This window comes from Micromys minutus (assembly GCF_963924665.1).
Source record: "Micromys minutus genome assembly, chromosome: 8".
NCBI classification, from domain to species: Eukaryota; Metazoa; Chordata; class Mammalia; order Rodentia; family Muridae; genus Micromys; species Micromys minutus.
Genome location: NC_137977.1, coordinates 29,106,002 through 29,130,659, shown reverse-complemented (window position 1 = coordinate 29,130,659; position 24,658 = coordinate 29,106,002). Strand labels below are relative to the sequence as shown.

General features: G+C 43.1%; 1 protein-coding gene across 5 annotated transcripts in view; it reads right to left on the bottom strand.

The window, feature by feature from the left end:
- TCERG1 (transcription elongation regulator 1) overlaps positions 1–6,124 on the bottom strand; it is a 48,518-nt gene extending 42,394 nt beyond the window's left edge. For all 5 annotated transcript variants that reach the window (XR_013975101.1, XM_080919942.1, XM_080919940.1 and 2 more), the window contains exon 1: positions 6,056–6,124. Coding sequence is in view for 4 of the 5 variants with exons in the window: in XM_080919942.1 (XP_080776068.1) it covers positions 6,056–6,114 (59 nt within the window). In the remaining variant the exon portion in view is untranslated. The remainder of the gene's footprint in view (positions 1–6,055) is intronic.
- Between the last annotated feature and the right edge of the window lie 18,534 nt (positions 6,125–24,658).

Here is a 24,658-nt window from a genome sequence, read left to right as displayed (position 1 = left end):
GGACACCCCACAATCCAACCAAGACGATACAACCTCCAATAACGAATACAGAATGCTCCTGGTACAGTCAGAAGACTCAACAGGTAAAGGCACCAATATCAAGCCTTGTGACCAAAATTTTGATTTCCCCCAGACCCATAAGGTAAAAGGAGAATTAAGTCACCCAAGTTACCCTCTGACCTTCATATTTGTGTGATGGTGTATACATAATGAATGTTCTGGAGGGATGTTATGCAGAAACAATGTGTCATATAGAAAAAGTTAAAGGCTAAAGAAGCACAACTCAACATCATCTCTGGTTTATACCAACAGAGGCAGTACCACATAAAAGGTAGCAGGATCTACTGTTAGGAAACAATCAACTTTAAAAGTTGATACCTAGGCTACTTCAATAGTAACAGAAAACAGACAAATATATTTAGAGAAAATGCTCCAACTGTTTGTTTTGAGACAAGGTTTCTTTGTGTAGCCTTGGCTGACCTGAAACTACTTCTATAAACCAGGCTAGCCTCAAACTCATAAAAGGTCAGCCTGACTCTGCATCTCCTGTTGGGATTAAAGGTGTGTGCCACCACTGGCAAGCCCTCTCTTGAGAACCTTAAGAACCATAAGCAGTTCAGAATTAAAGAGCATTCAGCATTCGAATAAAGCAAAAGTCTCTGGGAGGGTGAGGGGGATGGGATTGGTGGGATGGGGATAACACCTGAAATACAAAGAATATCAAAAAAAAGCAAACGTCTCACATTTTATATGATTTTTAAAGTCTGAGGTATCTTTTTTAACAGGGGGTTTCTACATATAGCCCTGGCTGTAACTATGTATGTAGACAAGAATGGCCTCAAACTCACGGATAACTACTCGCATCCACTTCCTCTCTACTCCTAAGCACTGGAATTAAAAGCATGAACTGCCAACATTTTTAGAAGAGGAAAGAGGGCTGATTAAATTGCTCAGCAATAAAGATGTTTGCTGCCCCGACTGATGACCAAAGTTTGATCCCTGGAATCCACATAATAGTACTCCTACAAGTTGCTCTGACTTTCACATATGCACTGTGGCACACAAAAAATATTATGTAAAAATATTTCTTTTATTAGAAGAAAAAAATGCAGTTTAAAACATTTCAAATATTGTGTGTCTGAAGAAAGCCTTCCCTCACTCTTCTGGCCAAACATCTTACTGTATTCTCTCCAGGGCATCTGAACAAACAACTGTCACAACAGCATTATTACCTCTGCCCTAAGTGATCAAAAGAATCATCCTTGAAGTGCTGAGATGCACCAGGAGTATACTATGCTCTTTTCAAATACTGCTACTTAGTAACAGTTCTATGAGGTTATGAGCAGTGTTAATCCCATTTTACAGGTAAGGACTAAGGTATACAGAAGAAAATGCTGTGTCCAACCACTCAGAGATAGTTCAGTGGTAAAACAAGAATTAAAATGCCAGTGTCCAGTAAGCCCCTGCAGAGAGGAATTTTGTTCACTCATAAATCCCCAGTACATTGTAAGGCCTAGGGCCTATTAAATACTCATAAAAGGTGTTTCAAGAGGTGGCTCAGTACTTTAAGAGCAGTGGCTACTCTAACTTGGAAGTGTATCTGGGTTCACTTTCCAGCACTTACATGGCAGCTCACCACTGTCTGCAACACCAGTTTTATTATATCTGACACCCTCAGACATACAGGCAGGCAAAATGTCAAAACACAAAATAAAAATAAATATTCATGGCCAGGCATAGTGGTGCACTCCGCAGACAAAGACAGGTAGATCTGAGTTTGAGGCCAGCCTGGTCTACAGTGAGTTCCAGGAGAGCCAGGACTACACAGAGAAACCCTGTTTGGGACAGGGGGGAATGACAGGATGACAACAGAGGCAGGAGGATCATAAGTTTGAGGTCACTCTAGGAAACCCAAGATCCTTATCTCTAAATAATAAATTTTTTCAAAAGTCAATTAGAGCACCTACCTAGATCTTTGGAGAAACTAAAGTCTGTACATTACACACACAAACCACATCTCCATATTCAAAAACCAGATTAACAATAATATTCTTATATAAATCTGAAAATGATCAGAGTCTAGAGGACTGGTTCAATCATTAAACTATTAACACCTGAGTTTGCTCCCAAAATCCTTAAAAAAATGTCAAGTGTGATGGTGTACTTCATGCTTCAAAGGCAAAGAGAGGAAGATTCCTAGCCCTTGCTGGCACCAATCTAGTCTACCCAGTGAGTTTGAGGTCAATGTGAGAACCTATCTATCTCAAAGGAGGTGCACTTTCACACACACACACACAAACACACAAAATAATTAGTATTACAAGCTTTCCTCATCACTCTGAGTTCTGTGCACCTTTCCTACATTTTCCAGCTCTGCTTAAAACTTCCCTTTATGCTCTGAAAATTTCCATATCAGTTCAATTCGGTTACCATCAAAAGAATTCCATATTAACTTCCAAATTAACTAACTAAAGTGCCTGTCAGGAGAACAAGAGACTATAAACTACTATACCAAGTATATTTAACCAACAAGCCTATGTGGCAAAGGTCCGAGTAGAAGTCAAAAGCAACAACTGTAACTGGGAAGATGTGTCTTCTGCCAGCCAGTATAACTTAAGGAACATCTTTTGGGGGTGGGGAATAGGGGAGGTACAGGTCAGAAGTATCCTGGAATACCTTTAAGGCAAACTTAACCAGGAAAAACATTTGTTTCGGCTTAGTTTAAAAGGTACCTTAGCCCAGCAGTGGTGCACACCTTTATTAAAGTCTGCACTCAAGAGGTAGAAGCAGGTGGATCTCTGAATTCCAGGCCAACCTGGTCTACAGAGCAACCCTGTCTTGATGAGGGAGGGGGAGAGAGAGAAACAGAGACAGGCAGACAGATCTTAATCTTAGATGTCCTTTTGGTCAGTCTTTCCTTCTTCAAAAAAAAAAAATCTAGATTAAGTATTTCTTTAAATTTTCATACTTCCTGAATTGGCCAGCATTTGGCCTCTAGAACCATTAAGCCATACCAGCTCTGTTCTTTTTCAGGCTAGTTACATAATTCCCAAGTCTGAATTACCTACCATGAAAATGAATGAAGGCTTCAAATAAAAGCTACCTCAGATTTCTGTTCAACAAGATAATCCCTGTCAATTTAAGGTAATAGCCAATACACAGTCAGTCATGCTATCATTTTCAATTACTCCTAATGCTTCATAGTGCTTTATATAAGGCGCTTAGTTAACTTTCCAGATTTCTTTTTAAAAATCTGCCACTAATATCCTGCTGCCATAGCTTAAAGTTCCTATTTTCTATGATAATTATTGTAGAACAAGTCCTGAGGCTATACACTGCTTCCAATATTTCCTCACCAAAGTCTGCAGATAAAGCACCTGGAACAGCAACTGACAGAAATACCATGAAAAGTTGTTACTACCCAGCTACTATCAGGCCTCACTTTACCTGGACATGGCGGACATTTCCAGACTCCATTATGCCTGATCGCCAAATACATCAACTATCTTAATTATGTTGCAGCCTTGTGGTCCTTGGTTCCCTCTGCTTGGCATGTTCTTCCCACATCTTTATATGACTGACTCAGCCCGAATCTCAACCTGTTCCTCTAGAGGCTGCCTCACAGGCCCACTGAGTTCTCAAGTACCACAAATGCTGTGAAGCACTCCATCACCTGCCTTTACCAGTCAGTATGCAGCTCCTTTTTGTACACTGAAACTGTACAATATTGTTTTGTAATGATCACGAACCCTGGACACTTCCTAGTTACCAGGATAGTTTACATGGGCACTTTCCATACTCTTAATTTTTACAGCAACCCAAAATAAGTTTAATACTAACTTTTACAAAGGAAAAACTTATTAAGGCAGCTATTCTCTAGTAATGCCAGAGTATTCTCATTTCTGTTCTTACCAGAAGAAATCTATGTCTGAAGTACCTTGTCATAGTATCAGCAGTAAACAAAGGCCCTAGGAAGTAACTCCGAAAGTTATTTCCTCAACCAGAGGTGATGAATAACATTGGATCTCTGAATTTCAAAGCACTTGCCAGCCACTTGAGACTCTACATCCAGCCACTTTAACATTTCTGAGGAAAAGAAGCCTATCTGCATGAAGAAAACTTACCCTGCACCCCACAAAAGACCTAGAAATGCAAATATATTATTCTATGAGTAGCCTATCCAGATAAGCAAACTCCTTATAGAGAAAACCCTTTAGCTGAATGGACTGAAAATGCTACCTACATACACACAGGAGGCAAACAATGAATCATCAATGGGTCTAGGATTTAGTCCAAACCCAGCCAACAAACTCCACAGTGCTTCTTCACACCTTGCAGGCTGATTTCCTCATTTGATGGGGTCGGTTTAGTTTCAAATTTGGACCAACCTCAATGAGACTGGAAAGTCTTTAGGACAAAGGACACCTGCCCAGTAACTGTCATAAGATGCGTAACAGCAGTTAAGACAATAGAGTAACCATTTCTCAATATCGGCTTATTTACCACACATCTACTAAGCATCTTATTTCTCAGGCTCTATGACAGACCCCATTATGAAACATATATGAATGCAAATGCAGAACAAATCGCAGTTTCCACACATAAATAGCCCATTTATCAGAAACTCTCTACAATGTGATCAGGAAAGCAAGGAGAGAGTCACATGTAACCTATGAAATGTTCCACCCTCCTGCCTCGGCTCCCGGAAAGCTGATTTGCAAGTGTGTGCCACCACACACAGCTCCACAAGCACCTACTAAGCCCAGAAGCCAAGACACAAAATACTTGCAGCAGGTCAACTAATTAAAGCTTTATTGGAATCAGTTTTGCAATAAAGTCTAGACTCACTCCTAGCTCCCTAGGACCTCTTGAAATCAAAATCAAAAGTAAACTTTCTATCGCTAATACTGGAACGCCCTGAAAATGTACTCTAGTCATTCACTGAGCATGTATGGGAGTGAAAAATTCAAGATTCATCTCAGAAATAAGACAAAACCTTGTTCCTGCCATAGAAGAAATTTCTATGAGTGACTTTCTGAACCTGAAAGCCATTGTTTTCTTCTAAGCAAGACTAATCTCCATTTCCTTAAAAAATTTCACCCCTAACTCTAGAAAACACTAGTCTTCCTTTTAAACGCTGCAAGGGGCACAATTCAGAATGGGAACTGAGTCTCTGAAATGGCATTTTCCCTTACGGGGGGTGGGGGGAACTGCTCATACATAAAATAAGCCACCTTTTTTTCTCCTGGGGGGAGGGGGGAAATCAAACAAAGAGAGGGCATTTCCCGATCACTGTGATCAAACTTTAATCACGAACGGCAAAGGCACTGAGTGAGGAGACTGAGGAAAAAAGGTCACTGCCTCTGTGGTGCTACAGGACGAGGTCGCGGGCTGGGGATCCGGACAGATCGAGCCACTTCCTGGATTCACAACTCCAACCTTTGCTCGCCCGACGGCCTCACGCCCTCTGAGGAGTCCCCTGGACTACTGGGTAGACGAGCGACCGGCCGGGCACCGCCTGTGGCCTGCGAAACCCGCCTGCAACTCTTCCAACCCCGTGCTGTGAGGATCCGGGGACGGGAGCCTAAGAGAAGCGGCTTCGTGGACCCGCAAAACGGTCAGGGCTGCGAATCTTCACAAAAGAAGATGAATCGGAAACCAGGGCCGGAGGCTAACAGCGGGGCTGGGGAAGGTGGTGCGGGAGGCCGGGCGGCGCGAGGCCGCGGAGGGCGTGAGGGAGGCCGCGGCGGGTCCGGCAACGCCGGCCGGGCGGCGGAGGGGAGCCGGGCCGCCACGGCAAGAGGGCCGCAGCATGAGGATGAGGCGCCGACCAGGCCTCCGGTGCGCAAAGGACGCGGTGCGCAGGAGGCCGCAGCCCAGCCCCGGCCCGGCTCTCATTCAAGCCGCCTTCCCTTCCCCCTTTCGCCAGCCCCACGCGGTCCGGCCCCGGGCCGCCGCGACTCCTGTCCCCATCCGTCCCCTCGGGTTTCTGAAGCCAGCCCAAGCCCCTGGGGCGCCAGCACGCCTAGATGTGAGGGAAGGTGGCACCCTTTACCTCAGCTCCCCCGGGTTGAATCGCTCGCCTTCCCCTCCGTCCCCGCCACGCTCCGCCATTACAGACAGCCGCGTTCATCCACCCGCCGACCCGGCGTTCCCAATTGGTCGGAGGAATCGTCAATCCCACTCACATAAGGTGGGACTAGCCGAAATCCATATGATGATTGGTGAAGGTCGCCATCAATCTCGACGTTAGGGCGGCATTTGCTTTACTATTGGGTAAAGGGCCCGCCGACTTTGAAAGCGGTATTGAGACTGTCAGTTGATTGGCCGCTTGGAGGCTTTATGGGAAATAAGACTTTGGCAAGGAGGAACTAACGGCGCCCTCTTGCGGAAAGAAAAGTTGGGTCCTCCCAAGTTCCGCCCAGCCTAACGTAGCCACGTGTCCGCGCGACTTCCAGGAGTCAGATGTAGACCCATATTAGCCACTAATAGCTCAGGCTGACTCCTTCTGCATTATATGAACCAATCAAAATCCAACTGAGTCACGCCTAAACCAACTACCGGGTAGCTAGGAAAAGCGGTATTTCTCCTCCTCGCAGTTAGCAAGAGGCTTAAATCACTATTCTGTATATGCTTGTTCTTAAATAATTATAAGCATACCTTCCAGCTCACCTAATCAACTGAAGGCTAAGTTTACTGCACTGAAATGAGTAAATTGGAGAGGAGAAACCCCTACAATTTACAGCTTTTCCCCTTCAGTTAGCATTTCTCCTTCAATCTCAAGATGAAGCTGTCTAAATCAACACACTAAAACCGGAAGTAATTATAAATATACTATATTTTTAACTTGTGTGCTATGCAGTATCCTAAACTCTGGCTATGTGTCTTTCATGCTTTGAAACCCACTAACAGGCAAGTAATACAAATAAGCCACAATTTGTGGGTGAGCTTGAGATACATGTTAAATTACTTACTCAATATATGAAGCTAGTAAATGCCCTAAACCCAAGACAGTATGACATCAAAGTCCCACTGTGGTCCAAAGTACTTCTACCAATTCAATAATAGCAGTACTTTCCTAGATTGGTCATTTCATTGGCCTAATTGTGGAATTCAGGACAAGAAAATCTCACTTCCCCCTTGTAAATTTTTTTGTTGTAAATTTTGGGGGTGTTTTGTGTTGGGACGTGGTCTCATTCTGTTGTCCAGGCTAGCCATAAACTCACTACATTGCTTAGCCCATCATCAGATTCTGACAGGAACTCCTTGCCTCGGGCTTTCAAGCGCTGAGGCAGTAAGCACCTGAGCTGGCCAGCAAGCATCTAACCGCATAGTCAGTTACTCTGAAAGCGGCTTCTGGAACATGCCCTTGTCAGGAATAGCATGAAGCAGTATGTGCACTATTTCCACCTACACCCACCTTGCACACTTCCTTAGTCTGTACAAGTTGAGAATTCCACATTCTTACAAGTAGAGTACGGACTGGTGACGGTGAGAATGCTTGCACTCCACCTGCTGCTCTGTCCTAACAGGCTCTCTCTGTGGAGTTTGTGGTAACATGACAATGACACTCAGCACTGTCTAAAAAGAACTGGACACTAGAAACCACACCCTTTTGTAATTTGATGGCAAAACCAAACAAAAGATCTCTACTCCCATTCTGTTCTTTAGGAGCCAGATCCTATGTCCTGAACTACAGCTGAGGACCACTTTCAGAGGGTTGGAAGGAAGTAGTCACACAGCAGCTAGGATTATAGTCACACAGCAGCTAGGATTATAGTCACACAGCAGCTAGGATTATAGTCACACAGCAGCTAGGATTATAGTCACACAGCAGCTAGGATTATAGTCACACAGCAGCTAAGAATATAGTCACACAGCAGCTAGGTACACAGTCACACAGCAGCTAAGTACATAGTCACACAGCAGCTAGGATTATAGTCACTCGGCAGCTAGGATTATAGTCACACAGCAGCTAGGATTATAGTCACACAGCAGCTAGGATTATAGTCACACAGCAGCTAGGAATATAGTCACACAGCAGCTAGGTACACAGTCACACAGCAGCTAGGTACACAGTCACACAGCAGCTAGGTACATAGTCACACAGCAGCTAGGAATATAGTCACACAGCAGCTAGGTACACAGTCACACAGCAGCTAGGTACACAGTCACACAGCAGCTAGGTACACAGTCACACAGCAGCTAGGTACACAGTCACACAGCAGCTAGGTACACAGTCACACAGCAGCTAGGTACATAGTCACACAGCAGTTAGGTATAGATGTACTGGAATCAATGCCACAAGGCTCTCCAGGGCTCAAGCTATACACCAGTTTCTCCAGAGAGAAAAATTCAACCTGAAGCCCCAGTTATCTGGTTTTTCCTATTAAATTCTCTTGCAACAAGCTACATGTCTTTGTGACATTCCAACTGTTGGGGTCCAGGAGTTGCCTCACAAACCATAGGAACACCAATCTCAGTCAGACAGGGATAATTGAGCATTACACCCCAGGACTGATCAATCAAGGGCATGATTCAGACTCTGGAGCTGAACCCTGACATTGAGTTGAGATTTTACATGTCATTTTAAGCCAAAAATCTACAAAACATCTATGCCAAGTTATTCCACCAATCAGAATTTAGGAATAGGGGATTTCCTTCAGATGTCTTTGTTGTACACTTGTTCTGCTCCTATTGGTTAGGGTGTCACTGTGCCAGGGGACTTGCCTTGTCTAACAATTATGTCTTAACTAGGCTCCCAGGATGGGACTGTCTAACATTCATGTCTTAACTTGCCAGCCAGGATGTCAGCTACCCATGTACAAGTCTCTTTCTGCCAAGTAGGATGTCAGTTCCCAGGGAGGTATGGGGAACTTACACTCAACCCCTATTCAAAATGAAAGTCTTACTTCAGGTAGTTTCTCACATTGGTGATGGTGTCTCTCTTACCTTGGGGTCTATCCCAGGGGCAGCTTACAAAATCAAATACCATGAAATGTTATACATCGGTGCAGGAAGTGCTGCTGGGGGGTTGGTTCAGGCCTAGGCTTCATGTGGGTAACTATAGAAAACAGTTCTACTGACTTCTAAGTTGGCTGGTTCCCAAGTGCAGACAATGTAATAGATTATTACACCTTAAGCATGAGAAAGTTTCCTAGTAACAGCAAAAATAACATATGAGAGCGTTTCCTTATAATGTTAGTAACAGCACAAAATGGCAGGCTTGCCAGGTAACAGTTACCTAGGCCTTAACGCTAGCAACACATTACTACAGTTGACCATTATTTAGATGACAATTTCATATTTTATCTTCGTTTTTCCTATGAACTTTCTTTATTTATTTTGGCTTTTGTGGTTGTTGGGTCAGTAGTTACCATGGTTAATAGAGAAACTTGGTGGAGACGTCTGGGAGCTCTGATTTATAAGCTCTGACAGTTCTCAAAGCAGAGGCAACGTTTCCAGTACAATTTACCATTGGTAACACACTAAAAAACAAGCACATCATTTGAGCTCATTTGTATTAGGGCCTTACATCCTTTGGAGTTAATAACAATACCTTAGTATAAAAGAATTCAAGTTGTGTTTCTCATAGAACCTTCTGTGCTTGATAAAGGATGTTAAATGAATTTAATGGAGGCAGTTACTTTCCATAATATTTATTCCAAATAATAAAAATCCATATTGATTTTTTAGCATTTTAATAGTTATCTAGACCTAAAGACTCTCTACACTTAGAATTAGTGATGACTGAGGTCATATTTCAACTTCATATACTTGACTCACAACGTCTTCTTGTCAATTTACCTGAAAACGAATTTTAGTCTTGTAAAAATGTTTTAAGAGTGGCACATTAATAGTCAATATGCTGAAACAGTTGCTGCTATGAATGCTAAGGACTGAGGATATGGAAGGAGACCTCACACTCACTCCAGTGGTGGGTGTCTCTGATGCAGGGCATTTGATCACATCATGAATGCTGAGATTGTGTTGTTTACTGGAAAAAGCCTGTTTCTAGTGGTGCTGTGGCTAAGTCTTGGCACCCACCTTTAATTCCTCTGGCTGGAATACAGACATGCCCTTAGCACACACACTGTACTAACACTGCGGGCAAAGTTAGTCTGTAGGGGGAAGCACCCATGTTTGAAAGTGATGTCTACTTGAGAGGCAGACAAAGTGCTGAACCAGAGAAAGATTTGATAGAACAGGATCTGCCCAGCTCTCATGAGAACAGAGAGAAAAGAGAGGCTACTTAAGAGAGAGCAGCAAGAGCAGTCCAGAGGAAAAAGAGGAGAGGAGACAGTTTTCCTGGACAGTTATACAGACAGGTGGAAAACAGGAGCCAGAAGCCTAGATAGAACATATTGCCAAAGCTAGTGTGAGGCCAAGCAGAGCAATTCAGGAGAAGCTGGGAGAAGCCACATTGAATCAGTAGCTTGGAGAGGAGTTTAAGCCAGAACAATAAAGTTGACCAGCCCAGCCGGAGTTCAGAAAGAACTAGGAAGTGACATTTCAACTCTTAACATCTATGACCCAAACACAAGGGCACTCACTTTTGTAAATAAAACGCTACTGCAATTTTAAAAACACATGTTGACCCTCACTCACACATGGCTAGTGAGAGATTTCAATAACTTACTCACCAACAGACAGATCTTCCATATAAAATCTAAAAGCAAAGAAATGCTTGTGGGGCTAACTGACTTAAAAAATCCAAATGGACCTAAAGGTTATGTACAGAATATTTTACCCCAACAGAAAAGAATGTACCTTCTTCCCAGCACCTCATGGAACCATCTCTAAAATTGATCACATACTTGGACACAAAGCAAGCCTCAAAAGATAGAAGAAAATTGAAATAGAATCCTAACAGACCACAGTGAATTAAAGATGGATTTCAACAACAACAACAGAAAAGACAGAAAGTCTACAAACTTATGGAAATTTAGTTTACTGAGTGGGAAAAAAGCCTGGGCCAAGACAGAAATAAAGATATTAAAGACTTTCTAGAATTCGATGAAAATGAGTACATGACAGATCCAAACCTATGGGACACAACGAGAGCGGTGATAAGCGGTTCATAGCACTAAGTCCTGCATTTAAAAAAAAAAAGGAAAGAAGGAAGGAAAGAAGAAAGGAAGGAAGAAGGAAGGAAGGAAGAAAGAATGTAGGAAGGAAGAAAGAAGGTAGAAAGGAAGGAAGAAGGTAGGAAGGAAGGAAGGAAGGAAGGAAGAAAGAAAGAGATCTCATACTAGCGATTTAATACACACCTGAAAGCTCTAGAACCAAAGCAAGTAAGTACACGAAAAAGAAGCAGAGGGCAAGAAATAAACTGAGGCATGAAATCAATAAAATAGAAACAAAGAGAAAAATATAAAGAAATAATGAAACAAAGAGTTTGTTCCTTGAAAAAAATCAACAAGATAGATTATCCTTATCCAAACTAACTAAAAGATGAGAGAGAATATCCTAATTAACAAAATCAGAACTGAAGATGGAGACATAACGACAGACACCAAAGACATCCAAAGAACTGTTATGTCATTCTACAGATACCTGCACTCCACAAAACTCGAAAAGCTAAACAAAATGGGCAATTATCAAAGTCAAATCAAGTTCAAAAAACAATGTAAATAAACCCATAATCCTAGTGAACTAGAAACAGTCGTTAAAAGTCTCCCGCCCTCCATCCCCCAAAAAGCCCAGGGCCAGATGGTTTTAGTTCAGAATTCTACCAGACTTTCAAAGAAAAGTTAATGCCAATACTCCTCATGTTGTTTCACAAAACAGAAACAGAAGGAACATGGCCCAATTCAGTTCATGAAGTCATAGTTATTCTGATACCTAAAACACATAAAGACTCAACAAAGAAAGAGAATTACAGACCAATTCCCCTATGAACATAGGTACAAAAATACTCAATAAAATACTTTCAAACAGAATCCAAAAACACATCTAAAAGATCATCCACTGTGATCAAGCAGATTTTATCCCAGAAATGCAGAGATGTGAAAAATCAATAAATGTAATCCTCTATATAAATAAACTGAAAGAAAAGAAGACCACAAACAAGACCACATGATCATCCCCCCTCCCCCTGCTTCTATGAGGATGTACCCCCTCCCACCCACTCACTCCCACCTTACCACCTACACTGGGGAAGCAACCCTTTACAGGACCAAGGACCAATCCTCCTATTGATGCCAGACAAGGCCATTCTCTACTACATATGCAGCTGGAGCCATGGGTCCCTCCATGTGTATTCTTTGGTTGGTGGTCACTGGGAGCTCTGGGGGGGTGGGGGGGTCTGGTTGGTTGATATTGTTGTTCTGCCTATGAGGTTGCAAACCCCTTCAGCTACTTCAGTTCTTTTTCTAACTCCTCCATTGGGGTTCCCCATGTTCAGTCTGATGGTTAGCTGCAAGCAGCCTCCTCTGTATCAGTAAGGCTTTGGCAGAGCCTCTCAGGATCCATACTTCAGGCTCCTGTCAGGAAGCACTTTTGGGTATCAGCAATAGTGACTGGGTTTAGTATCTGCATATGGGATGGATCCCCAGGTGGGACCGTCTCTGGATGGCCTTTTCTTCAGTCTCTGCTCCACTCTGTCCCATGAGTATTGTTTCCCCTTCTAAAAAAGGCCAAAACATCCACATTTTGGTCTCCCTTCTTCTTGAGCTTCATATAATCTGTGAATTGTATCTTGGGTATTCTGAGCTTTTGCACTAATATGCACTTATCAGTAAGTACATACCATGTGTGATTTTTTAAAAAAGATTTATTTATTTGTTTTTATTATGAATACACTGTAGCTGTCTTCAGACACTCCAGAAGAGGGCATTGGATCCCATTACAGATGGCTGTGAGCCACCATGTGGTTGCTGGGAATTGAACTCAGGACCTCTAGAAGAGCAGCCAATACTCTTAACCTCTGAGCCATTTCACCAGCTCCCATGTGTGATCTTTTGTGATTGGGTTACCTCACTCAACATGATATTTTCTAGTTTCATCCATTTGCCTAAAATTTTCATGAAGTCATTTTTAATAGCTGAGTAGTACTCCATTGCATAAATGTATCACAATTCTATATCTATTCCTCTGTTGAGAGATATCTGGGTTCTTTCCAGCATCTGGCTATTATAAATAAGGCTACTATGAACATAGTGGAGCATGTGTCCTTGTTATATGTTGGAGAATATTTGGGGTATATGGCCAGGAGTAGTATAGCTGAATCTTCAGGTAGCACTATGTCCAATTTTCTGAAGAACCATTTCCTGGGTTTTCTTATGTTCACTCCCTGTCAACTGGTTGTTTGCTCTGTCTCATGGACTGATTTTATTTAGCTCCTGTTTACAGAAAGCTCTTGGGTTAAAGGTGTGTGCTAGGGTTGAACCTACTTGATTACAATAAACAGAAATCTCTTAGATAAAAGGCTGAGCCACACCACCACAAGAAAGGATAATAGACTAAATCTCTGAAATAGTAAACAAGTCCCAACTAAATGTTTTCTTTTATAAGAGTTGTCATGGTCATGGTATCTCTTCATGGCAATAGAACACAGGGTAAAACACTGGAACAGGGAAACAGCCTACATCTCCATCAACTGGTCCCTAAATAAAGAAAATGTAATACCTACATACAGTGGAGGTTCCATTCATCTGTAAAGAAAAACTGTACAGGTAAATGGATAGAACCAGAAATCATTCAACTGTGTGAGGTAACCCAAACCCCCAAAAGGTGAACATTTAGAATATTGAGATCTGAGTGTTGACCTTGGAAAACCTGTAGAATCCAGGATCGAGAAAGGAAGGGTTCATGGGAGGAGGAAGTATGTTCTTACAGAACTGGGTAAAGAATGAAGATGGAATGAAGGGAGGAAGGGGGATTTCTGGGAAGAAGGATTTAAGTGTGGGGGAGGACAGGAAGGATGAGAGAATGAATGACTAAACATTTATAAAACTTTTATTTATGCTCCCCACACACAGCAATTATGTTTCTCCCAGAACCAGCATGTAGCCAGACTAAAAGTCCAGTAGCTGATGTGGAATACTTGCCTTTACCCTTGCCATTGAGCTATTGACTAGAGCTATCCCAGAGACTACCCCAAAACTATACAGACTATTGCTACTGATATAGGTTGTCTACCATAGCTTAGTGGTAAAACAGTACTGCTAGAGAAACCATACATATTGGTCACAGGACATGGAGAAATCAAGTTGGTGCTGACCAGGATGCTATTAGCTGGATCAAACAACAGACAATAGCTGCCGAAATCATGAAGTGACAGAGCCCTCAGCATGATCTCCTGGACCACCTGAGATCTCTGAGCCACAGCTTAGGACTACCTGTTTGTTTCCATAACTGTTTTTCTTAGTAAGACACCGCATGATTGCTTAGGTTTCCACTTATTACAGCAAATGGTGAGCATATTCTGTAAATAGAGTTCGTGGTTTCCCTGGGATAATTAACCACATATTTATAATCCCTTGGATTATTAAAAATAGATGACTATACTAACGTCAATTGTGTATGCATTTTCCTAGTTTACTCTCAGAAACTTTGTCCTAATGAATAACACATTTGTAGCCTGAGAGTTTTTTTTTTTTTTTTTAAGTAAACACTGTGTGAAATCCGCCATGTAGTCAGTACTATTGCTTCCACTGAATGTCATGAGGAAGGAGAGTGCTGTTCTCATTCTACTGTAACCAATGGCAGTTCCTTTTATCCTCCCTTCTAGCTCTAAAATTACACTGTTAAAAATTTTCTTGTTTCTCAAAATTAAGAGCAACAAAGTCTTATAAACATAACACAATGATAATATTTAAGACCGTATTACAATATAATTATTTCACTCACTACTTTTTCTTTATAATTTTCTCAAAGTGCCATCTTGAAAAGTTTCAAAAAGGCTCTCTGCTCCTCCCTGTTCCAGAGACAGCCATATCATCTCGGACAGTGCCAGCCTCGTTTTATATACAAGATGGTAAAGGTTGGTGTGAAATGGATTTGGTTGTATTGGGTGCCTGGTTACCAGGGCTGGCTTCTGCTCTGCATTTGACAAAGTGGAGATTGTTGCCATCAACGACCCCTTCATTGACCTCAACTACAGGGTCTACGTGTTCCAGTGTGACTCTACCCATCGCAAATTCAATGGCACAGTCAAGGCTGAGAATGGGAAGCTGGTCATCAAAGGGAAGCCTATCACCATCTTCTAGGAGCGAGATCCCACTAACATCAAATGGGGTAATGCTGGTACTGAGTATGTTGTGGAGTCTACTGGTGTCTTCACCACCATGGAGAAGGCCGGGGCCCACTTGTAGGATAGGCCCAAAAGGGTCATCATCTCCACCCCTTTGACTGATGCCCCCATGTTTGTGATGTGTGTGAACCATGAGAAATAGGACAACTTACTCAAGATTGTCAGCAATGCATCCTGCACCACCAACTGCTTAGCCGCCCTGACCAAGGTCATCCATGCCAACTTTGGCATTGAAGAAGGGCTCATGACCACAGTCCATGCCATCGTGCTCCTCAGAAGACTGTGGATGGCCCCTCTGGAAAGCTGTGGCATGATGGCTGTGGGGCAGCCCAGAACATTATCCCTGCATCTACTGGTGATGACAAGGCTGTGGGTAAGGTCATCCCAGAGCTGAATGGGAAGCTCACTGGCATGGCCTTCCATGTTCCTACCCCCGATGTATCTGTTGTGGATCTGACATGCTGCCCAGAGAAACCTGCCAAGTATGATGACAGCAAGAAGGTGGTGAAGCGGGCAGCTGAAGACCCACTAAAGGGCATCCTGGGCTACACAAAGCACCCAGTTGTCTCCTGGGACTTCAACAGCAACTCCCACTCTTCTACTTTTGATGCTGGGGTTGGCATTGCTCTCGATGACAACTTTAAGCTCATTTCCTGGTATGACAATGAATATGGCTACAGCAACAGGGTGGTGGACCTCATGGCCTACATGGCCTCCAGGGAGTAAGAAACGTTGGACCACCCACCCCAGCAAGGACACTGAGAGCAAGAGAGAGGTGCTTGGTTGCTGAGGAGTCCCTGTCCCAACTCAGTCCCCAACACTGAACATCTCCCTCACAATTTCCATCCCAGACCCCCATAATAACAGTAGGGGCCTAGAGAGCCATTCCTACTTTCTTGAATACCATCAATAAAGTTCCACTGCACACAGATCCCCCAAAAGAAATGTTACAAAAACATTCAGTTGAAGAGCTGAAAGAAATGTACAGGATTACCTTGTCTACCATAGCTCAACAGATAAAGAAATAAGAGACTGAGAATTTAACTGGACAGTGAGGAATCAGAGGACAGACCCAGGTGCTGTACTTTAGGAGCTGTCAACCTCAGTTTGTGAAACAGGATCTCTTCCTGGCTTGGAAGTTGCCAAGAAGTTTAGGCAGGCTGGCCATCAAGACAAAAGGAATCTATCTGTCTACACTTCCCCAATGTCAAGATTATAAAACCAGATCTCCATACCCAGTGTTTATTACATGAGCTCTGAGAAACTAGACTTAGGTCCTCATGCTTGAAAGGTGAGCCCTTTACCAATGAAGCTGCCTAACAGACCCACAAATTTCACTTGCTTCTCCTAGATAGTTTATTTATTTTTCTGGGATAAAAATCCTATGTGGTGGCCATAGGTCCTGAGTCCTCTAAACTGAGACTCTAGTGTTTGTTTTCACAAGATGGCCAGTGAAGTCCAATAGATAGACTTGACAAGCATCAACCCTTTCCAAGGTTGGGTTTGGAGCACAGTCAAAAGAATGACCCATGGTGAACAAAGCCTTGGGGAACTATGAGAAGAGGCACCAGAGAAAAGGGCAGAAAGACTTATACTTCAAATGTTATGATGGTTTGCATATGCTTGGCCCAAGGAGTGGCACTATTAGAAGGTGTGGCCTTGTTGAAGGAAGTGTGTCACTCTAGGCTGGTTTTGGAGACACTTCTCCCAGCTGCCTGGTGATGTTCAGTCTGTACCTGGCTTCCTTCGGATGAAGATGTAGAGTTTTCAGCTACTCCTACACCATGCATACCTGGATGCTGCCATGCTCTCACCTTGATGATAATAGACTGAACCTCTGAACCTGTAAGCCAGCCTCAATTAAATGTTGTTATTTATAAGACTTGCTTTGGTCATGGTGTCTGTTCACAGCAATAAAACCCTAACTAAGACAGAAGTTGGTACCAGAAGTGGGATGTTGCTGTGATAGGCCTGACCATGCTTTTGTTTGGAAGAATGTGGATTTTGGGACTTTGGATTTGGAAAGCTGGGGAAGGCTTTAAATGGTGCTTCATGGGCTATCCTAGTAAGAATATGGAAGACTTGTTACTGAGAGTGACTTGAATTGTATCAACTTGGCCCAAGAGTTTTCAGTGGAGAATTTCAGTATGTGGCTTAGAGACTGTTTTTGTAGTATTTTGGTAAAGAACATGGCTGTTTTTTGCCCTTGTCCAAAGAGTATGACTGAGGTTAAGGAGAAGAGATTTAGAGTAATTGCTTTGAAAGGAAGTCTCAAAACAGCCTGGTGTAAATTCTGTTCTATTTCGTACTAATGTTCACTCTTACAAAGAGCATTTCAATGAAAATGAGCAAGTTGAGAAAAGAAAAATACAAAATATATGGTTCTAGTATTAAAAGGACACCAGGAAGTGAAATGAATCTGAATCCTGTGATCAAGAATATTAAATTGAATTAAGGGAGTAATAACCTTGGGGCAAGATCCTACCTAACTAAGTTAGCTCCAGACAACTTAGTACAAACCTTTAACCCCAGGAGGCAAAAACAAACAGGTCTCTGAGTTCCAGGCCAGCCTAGAACAAAGCAAGTTCTAGGTAAAGAAAATCTTAAATCCATATGTGGTGGTACATACCTTTAATTCCAGGAGACAGGCATACAGATCTCTAAATTCAAGATCAATATACAGAGCAAGAATCAGGACAGCCAAGCTCAGGTAGTGAAGGAGTTAGAAAAGAGGAATCTGGTGATAATGTAATAGAACACAGGAGGCATGTTCCAGCTCCTGCAAGCAGCAGAACTTAGCAGCTTTGGCGATGTGGCTCTGGCTTTATATTCAACAGGAGAAGGAGATTACTGGGACAATTGATGCTGGTTAGCTGGAGTCAAGAAATTAGTGGTGATTAAAAAGAGACCAGTATCACTTAGGTAAAATCTTCTGGGAAATGCTTTCTGAGAGTACAGAAAAAGCTATGGTCTAGAGACAGCCAAGGTTGTACCTCATGCTGCAGCTGTACTTGGTAATATGTAAGAATCACCCAGGTGGTACTGGTTTTGAAGGCGTCATGAAGAACAGCTGAGGCTTGGGACTGTGAGAGGCTGTGGAAGTACACCTCAGTTGTAGTTGACAATCCAGAACAGAAGGGGTCTTGCAAAGGATTTGAGGCTTGGCACCTTGAAGGGAGCCTATGAGAGGCTATTGGTGAAGCCTAGTTGCAACAAAAGAACCCCGTTTCTTGGGGGTGTCAGTACCATAGGATGATCACCAAGAACAACAGCAAAAATGTAGTAGATCAACCTGAGCTTAAAGTGCTACAGAGGGCAAAGCTGGAGAAGTGAAGCCAGCCCTTGGAGGAGCCCAGAAGATCATGTGTGAATCCCATATATTTAAACAAGGAGCTGTAACATTGAAGCTGCCTCGGGGACCCAAAGATGTTAAGGAGCCAGAGCTGTGAGATACCTGCCAAGGAAAGCTGCTAACTGGGAGTGGAACCAGCTCAGGAGAAGTTTGTTGCTGTCAACAAAGATGAAAAAGGAGTTGAAGCTCTGAAGACCACTTTGACATCAGACATGGAGATGGCAGAGTATGAAGTTTGCCCAGCTGATTGCCTGCCATAATTCGGGAATTGCAGTTAAGTGATTGGATAGATCTCAGAAGAGACTTTGAATTTTGGACTTCTAACCAATATAGACTATGGGGACTCTGGAAATTGGACTAAATGTTCTTTTTATTATGCTATGTTTAGGTGTGGCCCCCATAGACTCATGTGTTTGAACAAGCCTATGGGGGCCAGGGAGCGGAATGTAATGTAATGGTTTGCAGATGCTTGGCCCAAAAAGTGGCACTATTAGAAAGTATGGCCTTGTTGGAGAAAGTGTGTCACTGTGGGCATAAACTTTAAGACCCTCATCCTAGCTGCCTGGAAGTCAGTCATCTTCTATCGGCCTTCACAGGAAGATGTAGAACTCTCAGCTCCTCCTGCACCAAGCCTGCCTGGATGCTGCCATGCTCTCACCTTGATGATACTGGACTGAAACTCTGAACTAATAAGCCAGCCCCAATTAAATGTTGTCCTATATAAGACTTGCCTTGGTCATGGTGTCTGTTCACAGCAATAAAACCCTAACTAAGACAAATGCATCTTGTTCCCTGGATTATTCTTGGGTGTGATTTCATGCCTCCTATGACAAACATTTACATTTTTCTGATAAGACACGTTTAATCTTGTTGGATGTCAGAACATAGCTGCAGAGCCCAATCTAGTGAAAGGGTACTGAATGCTGTCCTCAGCATACGCTCAGTCTGGACATAGCTTTCTTCTGTCTTGCTTTTGCGCTTTCTTAGATATCATCTATAGTACATGACAGGCATGATGTTTAAGTTGGCCTGTCCTGAGAAACTGCTGGAAACTGGTTGCTCTGTTAAAATTTAGTATGTGCTTAGCTGATATTTACTTACATGCTTTTATGAACTCAGTCAACCTTCCTTGGTTCATTGCTTTCTCTGTTGCTTTCATGTATAAAAGTAACACTGAAGCTACACTGAAGTCCACAGCATTAGACTGTCGTCTGCCCTGTTCTTTTTAAGCCCTCAGATCTCAGATCTCAAAGACACAGATCTGCATAGGTTGGTGAAAGTCACCAGGGGGGGTCAGGTAGCCGTAGGTCTTGGAGATGGCATTGAAGGTGGCCTTGTCAAAGTTGTCCAGGGTGGCAGTGCAGCCCCTGGCTGATGTGCAGCAGCCATCTATGTTGGCCATCAGCAGCAGCTTCTTGGGTCACAGGAGCAGAGAAGATGTTCCTTGGAGGGATGAGACATGTCAGCACAGAAATACAATGGCCGGTCACCTTGCACGGAACAGTTTCTAGCTGCTATTTTTTCTAAAGAACAAAACAGAAAGCGAAGGATGTGAAGATCAAATTATTTACCCACAGCCCAGTCTTAGCAGCACACAAAACTCCACTAGCTTTGAATAAGAAGTTTTCAGACGTGCTATGGAAGAGCACTAGTCATTTCGTACAGACCGTGTCAAGGAAAACCACCACAGTAAAATACGAATAACAGAGCGCTTACCTGACATGTTGGACACTCCAGGTTCAATTCCCAGTGTTGCCTACAAGACAAGATGGAACAGAGGGCTGGGAACTATCGGTAGAGGGCTCAACCAGCACGTGTGAGGCTCTGGTCTGATCCCCAGCATCATATAAATCAAGTGTGTCGCACACACCCATAATTCCAGCCCTCAGGAGGTGGAGGCAGGAGGATCAGAATTTCAAAATCAGTTTCAGCTATACAGTGAATTTGAGGCCAGTCTGGGCAACATGAGACACGGTCTCAAACACACCTCAATGCGCGGCAGAATCGTTGAGATTCCCCAAGTGAAGTAAAGCTATTCACTTAATATTTTCAATACCTCTCTGCATCAATCTTACAGTAAGAAATGAAGGCAGCGGTGCCTAGACTTAGTCCTGCCAAGGAGCTTGTAGTTCAATGAGGAATACCAAGAAACAAAAGAAACTGGAAATGTGGATTATAGTTCCGACGGGGTCTAGCTTGGGTGCTGGGAGCCAACCAAAGGACCGGGACTCAGCTCAGTGGGCTGTGTGCCTGCCTCACCAGCGCCAGCATAATCCCCAAGAAGAGGCATTTGACTGTCGGGGGCAGAAAGTCATGGTATGAAGGCATTTGCTCCGAAAGGGTGCCCTTTGTTTTGTTTTGTTCCAACATAATATTGTGACTCCCACCCTTTGTCACCCCCTCGCACCCCCCACAAAAAAGAAGAAAATTAAAAACAAAAACAAAACCAAGTCCAATTTCTGGTGCTCATAGCCTCACTGGAGCATTGTCAAACGCCCGATAGTCAGCCCCTTAAAGAAAATGGAGTCCTTCCCCACCTGCATCCCTGACAGAAGCCCTCAATAGTGGAGAGCTACACTTTAGCATCCTTATTAAGTTTTTTTAATTATTTGTTTATTATGTATACAGTGTTCTGCCTGCATGTATGTATGCCTGAAAGCCAGAAGAGAGCATCAAATCCCATTACAGATGGTTGTGAGCCACCATGTGGTTGCTGGGAATTGAACTCAGGACCTCTGGAAGAGCAGACAGTGCTCTTAACTGCTGAGCCATCTCTCCAACTCCCTTACTAGAATTTATTAAAGTTCTCTTTGATGGTGTTCTGTTACTTTGGGGGTAGAGGTTGTCACAGAAGCCTTCTCTGTCCCTCTTTCAGTATCAAGAACTAAAGGAGTCATGAACACAAACAGCGGCAGCCCCTTGATTCCAGCTTACCTAAGTTTGAATCCTGGATCTGCCTCTTACAGTGAAATTTGGGGCGGGTTATTCCTAGTGTTAACATATTTTGAAATGGAAATAACAGTATCTTCACAAAAAAGTTGCCATGAAGGTCAAGTGAAAATCAACCATTTAGGGTATGTCTTTGTTAGGGTTTTATTGCCGTGAAGAGACACCATGACCAAGGCAACTCGAGTTAAGGACAGCATTTAATTGGGGCTGGCTTACAGTTTTGGAGGTTATCATCATGACAGGAAGCACAGCAGCAGGTAGGCAGGCATGGTACTGAAGAAGGAGCTGAAAGTTCTACACCTTGATCCACAGGTAGCAGAAGGGGACTGTGTAACACACTGGGCATAGCTTAAACATAGCACCTCCACAGTGACACACTTCCTCCAACAAGGCTACACCTACTTCAATAAAGCCACATCTAATAGTGCTACTCCCTAAAGGGCCAAGCATTCAAACATGTGAGGAATTTGTGGGAGTATCTATGGGGGCCATACCTACTCAAACCCAAACAGGGTATTCAGAGCAAGCTCATAGTAAGTCCTAATAAACATCAACAGGTGATATTACTATAAATGCCATTTTTATTCTTGTGTTTTTTCTTTTGATGTTTTTATTCTTCTGTTGTTTTGAGACAGGGTCTGTCTGGGTGGCTGAAGCTGGCCTCCCATTTGTGATCCTTCCTGTCTCAACTCTCTGAAAGATGGACTCACACCTCCAGTCTCTCAGGGCAGGAAAGGCAGCAGGAACTTGAAACTGGGCATATCGCATCTGCTATCAAATATCAGAGGACGGACTGGAAAGATGGCTCAGCAGGTAGATGCATTTGCTGACTGAGCTCAGTCCCTGGATCCCACGTAAGAATCTGGATGCGGTAGTGTGTATAACCCCCATACTGCTATGGAAAGTGATGAAGACAGGGTAGACTCAGCTGGGCTCACTAGGCAATCTAGCTGAGAGCGTGCAGTGACGCACCAGAAATACCACCAGAAATAAGCGAGACTCTGATTCAACAAAATCAATGGGGAGAATTAACGCCTGAAAGTTGCCCTCTGACCTCCACACATACAGTATGGCACATACGTACCCGTAAACTAAATAAAGTTGAGGAAGAAGAAGAAGAGGAAGAGGAAGAGGAAGAAGAAGAAGAAGAAGAAGAAGAAGAAGAAGAAGAAGAAGAAGAAGAAGAAGAAGAAGAAGAAGAAGAAGAAGAAGAAGAAGAAGAAGAAAAAGAAGAAGAAGAAGAAGAAGAAGAAGAAGAAGAAGAAGAAGAAGAGACTAATAAAGGAAAACTAGTGCTCAGCCAGCTTTCTCCATAGTCTTTTATCCAGGATCCCCGGCTCAGAGAACACTCCAATCCGGTCAAGAGGGCTCCTCCCACATTGGTTACTGTAGCCAAGACAATCCTCCACAGGTATGGCCAAGGGCCCCTCTTCCAGGAGTAGATAGATTCGGTCACACTGACAATTGACACTAGCCATCACAGGAACATCCCCTTCTTTATCTCTCCATGCCTGAGTTGGAGTCTCTGTTCTTTTAGCCCTCTCTGTGGTGCAGAATGCCCTCAGTTTTCCCAATGCTTTAGCCAGAAAGGAGGTATGAACTCTTAGGCTAAGACTCGATACATAACAAATATTGCTGGCAATGCTAACACAAATTAAAACTTAAAATGACTATGGCCATATGCAGTAAAATGTAGCATTGATTAAAGGGGGGAAATACACTTACCTTGGAAAGTTGCATCTGATATAGATAACAGTCCTCAAAAAGACTTCCTGCCAGAGACGACTCAAACTGGTTGGTTCTGATCTACACATTACTCTTGGGTGACTAATTTTACACTCTAATTTTTTAAAGATTTATTTAGTTTATATATGTGAGTACACTGTTGCTCTCTTCAGACACACCAGAAGAGGGCATCTGATTCCATTATAGATGGTTGTGAGCCACCATGTGGTTGTTGGAAATTAAACTCAGGACCTCTCTCTGGAAGAGCAGCCAGTGCTCTTAACCACTGAGCCATCTCTCCAGCCCCTACACTCTAAATTTTAAAGAAGAGGACTTGGGAATTTAGCTCAATGGCAGAGTAAGTGCTTAGCAAGGACCTGGGTTTGATCTTAACGCATGAGGCAGAATTGAATGAAAAAATGCTTCTGTCAGAAAAAAAATGTTAATAGCCAAGCAGGAAGGGTAACCGTGTTAGTCACTTTAAATGGTTTTGAAACAATGTTTCTCTATATAACAAGCCTGGCTGATGTGGAATTTATTTGCTCTGTAGACCAGGCTGGCCTCCAACTCAAAGATCTGCCTGCCTCTGTTTCCCCGGTGCTGGGACGAAATGCATGTGACACCACCACCCAGCAATTCTGGGTACTTTTAAGAGGCCAATCGGCATTAACCTCTATAGTAGTGCATGTGTACAGTCCCTAATACTTGGGAGGCTGAGGCTGGAGGCTCATGAGTTAGAGGGCAGCCTAAGTTACATAACAAGACCCTATCTCAAAATAAGACAAAAAACTCAGCAATGACAAAGTGAAACACACAAAAAGGAGTAAATTCAATTCATGATTTTAATAGCAGATTTTTAAATATAGGATCTAAACTTGATCGATAAATTTGCCTGTATATGTTAAGGTTTGTTATTTATTGAGTTGACATTTACTAGGACTGGTGCCTAGAACATCCAAGATGCTCTATGAGCGCACAGCAATGCTTATATCATTTTGATTCATTGTCAAATTATTACTAGGGTGCAAAGGACTGGGTTCAGAATTGGAGTGTATATCAGATTGGGGTGCTTGTGCACAGAAGAGGTGTTGGGGGAAACAAAGGGCAGAGTGTCCTCAGAACAAGCGCTCTGCAGACCCTGCCCTGCATGCTGTCAGGGATCCTCTATCATTTATCATGGCTGATACATCAAACAGAACAGTGTACAGACTACAGGGTCGATCAGGCCCTTAAGAAAGAGTTCTAGCATTCTCTACCTGTGACACTGAAGAAATCCCTTTTTCCCAAGATTCAGCCTCCTCTTCTGAAGATTGGAATGCAGTGGTGCTCCCTCATCTTCCCAGCTAAAGAAAATAGAGACAATGTCCCTGACAGGC